This window comes from Nicotiana attenuata, unplaced genomic scaffold, assembly GCF_001879085.1.
Source record: "Nicotiana attenuata strain UT unplaced genomic scaffold, NIATTr2, whole genome shotgun sequence".
Classification (NCBI taxonomy): domain Eukaryota; kingdom Viridiplantae; phylum Streptophyta; class Magnoliopsida; order Solanales; family Solanaceae; genus Nicotiana; species Nicotiana attenuata.
This window is the reverse complement of record NW_017670925.1, coordinates 299,002-305,781: the sequence shown is the minus strand read 5'-3', so window position 1 is coordinate 305,781 and position 6,780 is coordinate 299,002. Positions and strand designations below refer to the sequence as shown.

Here is a 6,780-nt window from a genome sequence, read left to right as displayed (position 1 = left end):
TTGATGATAATTGAATCAAATAGTGATGAATAATTTAAGGACTCAATTAAAAATATGCTATTTTTAACACAAAATGGATTCTTACACTAAACAAAAGAAAACTACCAATCAAACTAGAATGTAAAGGTAAAGAACTATACTAAAAGTGCAAACTATTAACATTTACCATAAATTTTTTGAAACTTTGTATAACAATATACATATATATATATATATATATAGGTGTAATAATAAATTTAAAATAGCTACTCCTATAGTCGGTTTGGTTCGGTTTTTTTCTGATTAAAACCAAAACCAAACCAAATTTGATCGGTTTTAAAATTCAAAACCAAAACCAAACCAAACCAAAAAGTATCGGTTTTTTTGGTCGGTTTGGTTTGGTTTTCGGTTTGGTTTGGTTTTTCGGGTTTTGATGAACACCCCTAATCTGAAGGACCAAAATTACTATTTTTCCTAATTTTTTTTTGAGATTTTTCGGATTGTAGCTTGTATCCCTCACAGCAATCGAGTCCCCACTCCATCACCAGCGTCGGTCGCACGCATGAGTAGTCACTTTCCCACGTGCGAACCCACTCCACTCTCATTGGTTCCCACTGATGAGCCAGCCAGTCCCAGTAGCCATTTTTAATTTCTCAAAAATCTCAAATCTACCTCCATTCAACAACAGCAAAAAGATTTTATTTTATACACAGCAGCCAAAATCCACACTCTGTCATAGCAAAGGCTTAGCTTTTTCTTTGTGTTACTCTAACTTCAACCTTACAGCTCAAACTTCAACCTTTTTGTGTATCACTGTGAAATGAACGTTGGGTACTCACTTGCAGATCGAATCTAGCATTTTCAGGTACTACTTTTGCGCTTTTTTGTTATGTTTAGTGTATTATAAAGCTTTTAATTTTCAAAAACTTTGTTGGATTGTACTGAGTGCTTAGACGGGTGTACTTGGTTTTGTCCTTTTGGGCGTTTAGGGGGTCGTGGGTTTTCATTTTTGCATTTTCAGGTTTGGGTTTTGGTTGTGCTTGTGTTAGTGTATTGTATAAAGCTTTGATCTTTGTTTGGTGGATTATACTGAGTGCCTTAATGGATGTAAATTGGTTTTGGTATTTGGTGATTGTGGGTTTCATGTTTGCATTTTCAGGTTTTTGATTTTGGTTTTTTATATGTTAGTGTGTGTATAAAGATCAGATTTTTTGCTGAATCTTTTGTTTGGATAGAACTTAATGCTGTGATTGGTGTACATTGGTTTTGGGGTTCTATACATGTGTCTGCTTTTTGTGAGAATGCTGAAATTCTGTAGTTTCAGTTGATGAATTTTTGGTTTAGGGGGTGAACGTGTTCTGGATGAAGTGGAAATGGTACTCTTAATGCTCCTATGTTTGGTCAAGATCAAGCATATTATTGGTTTATTTTTTGTCAGGAAAGAAGCAGTAAAGGTTTAAAATTTCTCACTTTTAGGACTCTTGGAACTGGTAATTACATGTTAGAAGGTCGTTATGTTAGGATCGAAAATCTGGATAGTGCTGGATTAGACAAAACAAGTAAAAAATGATGTTACATAAAGCATATAAGGAGGCACAAACATTACGTGGTTCGGTCAAAAAGACCTATGGCCATGTGCAGAGAGGATCAGTTCCATATATCAAAAAGTATACAAAAGAGCGTGCAAAATTAGAGATAACCATAATTAACCCAAAAATAATCGGAGAGAATAATCTTACACAAAACACTTATTTGGTTGCCCAAATACAAGTATGTAAATCCATCAAAGATGCAAATAGTGTCAGCCATGTTCCCTTTGCACCTTTGAAGCCATTGCAACATCTTGTTATATTGTCAACCTTGCTCCCTCTGCACATTTGAAGACTCCGATGAAAGCATGATTTGTTAGTCTTGCTCATTATTCCGGCTTCAAAATATTTGGTTGCCCAACATACATGCATGTGAATATATTTGTTAATCTAGATTTCTTTTGTCCTATTAATAATAACATTAGTATGTGCAAGTAGCATTCTTTTCAAACTTGTGTCAGGTGGCAGGGACTATTACTCTCTTAATGACAGACTCAAAAACAGTACTCTTCTTCCCTGATTCATGCTGTTCATGTATATTTCTGTTGTTAAGCTGATTTTTCACAGCTAATTTGTTCTCCGTATTCTACAATATATGTGCTCTGAACCTAGTGCAAAATTTACTGACATGATCTGGTAATCCAGTAAGAGTCTTGGGTCGCAATAAAGCATTATGGAAGAATAGTAGTAATATTCTTGGCATGAACATCTTACTCTATGTTTGAGAAGTTATGTCTACATTGCGAAATGTAGTCTTCACATCATGTGTATGATTCCGGGGGACAATTTAATGTTCTCAACGTAGTTTTTGCAAGACAAGTGTCAACTGCATGTCAACGTAGTTGAACCGTTGGAAATAATATGCACCTATCTGTGAGAATTATCTGTAGATTCGCTGTTTATGTTTTTCTTTGTTATTTCAGTTATAAAAGTTGCCTTGATCATAACAGGATTCTTTCTAATATCTTTTGCTGTGTTTGTGTTCCTCCAGGGAGCATTTCTCGTTTTTCATTGCTGGTTTCGTGGTGTCACATCTTGTTCACTGTATGTCCAAGGGAACTGCAGCGCAGCGTAGTCTGTCAGATGTTCTTCAGTAGCCTTATTATGCTTGACCAGCGCCGAGATGGGCGGCTTCTCTTTGAAAATTCGGGAGCTGTTGTTTTCAAGTGTGCTGCTGCTTTGCATTTTCTCAAGAGTTGCGCTAGCTCTCAGTCCTGATGGTGCGATGTCACACTTTTCTTCAGTATTTCTTACTTGATTTGTCAATATAGGTTACAGGCTAGTCGCCCGTGTATTTCAGTTGATGAGAGTATGACGAGAAATATAACATGCTTGATCCAGTTGATATAACAGGTTTCGTTCTTTGGTTAGTTTTCTATATCAAGGACTATATCTCTGTTATTTAATAAAGTAGATCGCAAGGTGATTGTCTGTCTGTTGGAACTTGTTGGCCTCTAATAATTGGATATTTTCAGTCTGCTGATGTTCTGATGCTGTTGAGTTTCTTTTCCGTTTTTACGTCAAAAAATTACGTGAATGTAATGCTGATACTGCCGCACTTGATAATGGATGTGTGTAATCTGAAGCTTGTTCCATATTGTAAGAGTTACACTTTAGTCCACAGTCCACACTTTAGACTTCCACATCTTCGCAGGTCAAGCGCTTGTCAACTTTAGGATCTCAGTACTTGGTTCAGATGGTGTTCTTAAGCAGTGGAGACCAGAAGATTCGGACCCATGTGGCTGGAAAGGAGTACTTTGTGACCCAAAATCAAAGAGAGTTATATCAATGTGAGTATCTGTATTATTGTTAAAACATCTCTGCCGGTGATGGCATTGTTGCGATTCTAGTTATTTTTCTATTTTCACATATTATTTTGGGCTCCATAATTCAGAAATAGGAATATTTTGATATAAATTACACTAAATGAATGCTGAGAATAGTCAGTAGTTGGGAAGGTAATTTCTGGATCAAATTGGATTTTTGATCTTGTAGAACTGGATTGCAGCTGATCTTGACAATACGTGGAAACGTTTTCGATTGCATTATGTTGCATTTCCGTAGGGCTGATTCTCTAGCACCGTTTTACAGTTGCTACTTGTCAAATGGCCTGGATTTAGTATCTTCACCGAATATCCCTACAAAACATTATCTCTAAGCAATTTTGTATCTAACATGTGAGTAACTACCCCACATTTTGTATTTTTAACTAATAAGAGACTAATTTAATACTAACACTTAACACTGACCTAACATTCTAACGGACTGATACTTTACTTCTAATGTAGCCATTTACGTATTGAAATCTACTATGTGAACTACTATAATTGTTTTTTCTTTTATCATTCAGAATCCTCCCTGATCACAAGCTCAGTGGATCTATATCGCCAGATATTGGGAAGCTAGACCAGTTGCAGTTTCTGTATGCTTCCTTTTCCTCCTGTTCACGTTTCTATTGGTTGTCAGTCCCACTATACTATGCTAACACAATCTACTGAAATGCAGAGCTCTTCATGACAATAATTTCTATGGGACAATACCTGCTGCATTGGGAAATTGTACAAAACTGAAATCTTTGTAAGTTATGCAATGCACTTCTTTGGCGAAACCTGCATATCTAATTCTCTTCATTTATTAAGGTGCTTGAGTTTCTGCGATTATGCACTTGAGTGAATAGAAAGAACTTCAACATAGTTTACATGCTATTTGAGGATTCCCTGCATATACAATATCCCTATCTCACCTCCCAGAGTCCCACCTCCCATCTCCTCCTTCTTCCCCGTAACCTCACTATCATCTGAATCGTACTAAGTCTGAACCACACCATATTCCCATGACTCAATTTTAGGAGGAAGTTGCATTAGTTAACCCTGGAATTCTATGATCAGTTTGTTTATTCATAGAATTTATGCTTTGTATTATGGTTGATCCTCCTTTTGCTAAGTAATAGCGATACTTGTACAAATGGTAAAGCTGGCATTTTGTTTTATGGAGTTCGAGCATAAAAAAGTTAGTGCAAAATTCAATATCTTTATAAAGAGTTGTCCACATTTTATCATTACACTCTTTCCAGTTCATGTATAAGATTAATCACTTTATCTCCTTTCATATTGCAAAACCAGCTTTGTATTGCTAGATGTTATAGTCCTTGTTATGCTACTAATCTTGATATGTAAAATAGAACAGACTTAATCCGTATTTCGGTTTTGATATGTTCAAGAGAGATTTGAGCGGCTTTTTGGTTGGCGTTGTTTTAGAATTTCAAATTACAAAGTTATTACTGTACAAGCTAAGCTAATTTGTTAGGATTTATAATATTTTATGCAGGTTTCTACAGGGTAACTATTTAAGCGGATGGATTCCTGATGAGTTGGGGAACCTTCCTGAGCTTGAGAATCTGTAAGACTCTGTGTCTCATATTTTGATTCTATTTTCTGTGCATGCTGTTCTGCAGGTCTCAAGCTCCTATACGGTCCATTCACCTTAATCTGCATAAGCAGGCATGATGCATTTGGACAACATTTAGGTTTCGTGATGACTGTACCTATGTAACCAAAATATCTATAATTATGTAGACATTCCTCGAATAAAATATATAACCTTTTCCCAATTTTTTTGACTTTTGACAGTTTGTGCTATCTAATCTAATACCCCGGTGAGCTTACACGCCTTCCGCCATTATAGGGGGAAGGTTCAAGTGCCCACTATGTAATCCCCTACCCCTTTCTCCATCCCCCTCGGCCCAAACGACAATTAAACAAAAGTAAAAACTTATTATTGCAATTAGATTCTTGTTGCTCCGTGGTTCTACTACTTACTATCAGCCCTTCTTTAGGTTTTCTTTATCAATTTCTTCCTACCCTTTCATCTTAATGCCCATAATCATGCTTTTGCCTGTCCCTTCCCTTCATCTTACACAAACTCCAATCCAACTGTATGTTTCCTGTATGAGCTTCTATTCTGCTTGTCACTTTAATTATGCAGGTGTATCTTTCGTATGTTGATTGTTACTACATACAACATTCCATTCTCCTAAATGTCCCAGCCTTTGCCCTGGGATCCTGTCATCTTCCTTGCTAATTTGAACACCCTTCTTCTTGTGCATTTTCCCTCCCTCTAGTATGAAGAGCCTACGGAACGCGAGACAACTGGAGATTCATTTGTTCTATTGTCATTGCTCCATTGTCTGGAGTTACTTGTAGGTCTCATGGTGGTGTCATCTTTTATACTTACGCAATTACTGGTAGTCACACTCTAGCATCATTGTGGTCTCAGATAACGGGAGGATTTCATGAATTAGCTCTCAGGATTTCTAGTGAAGAGGGACCAACATGTCAACTGATTTTTTTCTAGATCTCTCATATCTTAGGGATGTGGTTCTTGGGGTCATTAGTGTTTTTCTTTCTAGACCAATACAACCTTTCTTTTAACATTAAAGAGCCAAGAAAAGTCATGCATACTTTACCTCTATGCTCTTCCAGGTAATGGAGAGAAACCTAATTGAGGAATATAAGGCTTTATGAGCAGTTTATCGTAAAAATAGAGTGGCTTTGACACAGGAAAGAGTGACATTTTAACTTGTGATTTTTACATTTGAGAGCTTGATTTAGTCTGGGTGAACTTTTTTTTCCTTATAAAAAAGAGCTTGTAACTTCTAATGCAGAACTTATTGATCTGTCTCAATTCTACGCATGTGATAGATTGTTGAGCCTTAGTAATTGCTCCTACAGTACAACCAATTGATGTTGGTTTTTAACTTCTACCAGAGATCTTTCAAGCAACTCTCTTAGCGGAAACATTCCACCATCCCTTGGCAAGCTGAACAATCTTGTCTCTTTGTGAGTGCCCTAAAAGTTTTAACTTGCCAATAACTTAAAGTGCAAAACGTTTATTCGAGGGGTGAGGTTGGGTTACACCTCTGAATTAATATTTTTTGTTCAATGTTTGCAGCAACGTGTCGACAAATTTCTTGGTTGGGCAAATACCTACTGATGGACACCTTGCCAACTTTGGAAATGATTCGTAAGTAACACCTTTACAAAAGTTCCTTTTTGTTAAGTGCATTTAAATTGTCAGAGCATATATGCGATCTGTATTACTTGTCATTTCTTTCCTCAGTCACTCTGCCTTGTTTATGTATTTCTCGACACAACTAATACATGTCTATACCGTTTGCAGCATCGTGTATCAACTATATATATATATATATATA

At 36.5% G+C, this 6,780-nt stretch overlaps 1 protein-coding gene across 1 annotated transcript in view; it reads left to right on the top strand.

The window, feature by feature from the left end:
- The first annotated feature begins 617 nt into the window (after positions 1-617).
- Positions 618-6,780, top strand: part of LOC109244533 (LRR receptor-like serine/threonine-protein kinase FEI 2) — a 13,245-nt gene continuing 7,082 nt past the window's right edge. Inside the window, exons 1-8 of the mRNA XM_019411640.1 lie at positions 618-844; positions 2,560-2,788; positions 3,223-3,358; positions 3,919-3,990; positions 4,074-4,145; positions 4,896-4,967; positions 6,335-6,406; positions 6,519-6,590. Of these exons, the coding sequence (XP_019267185.1) occupies positions 2,692-2,788; positions 3,223-3,358; positions 3,919-3,990; positions 4,074-4,145; positions 4,896-4,967; positions 6,335-6,406; positions 6,519-6,590 (593 nt within the window). The 5' untranslated portion in view covers positions 618-844; positions 2,560-2,691. The remainder of the gene's footprint in view (positions 845-2,559; positions 2,789-3,222; positions 3,359-3,918; positions 3,991-4,073; positions 4,146-4,895; positions 4,968-6,334; positions 6,407-6,518; positions 6,591-6,780) is intronic.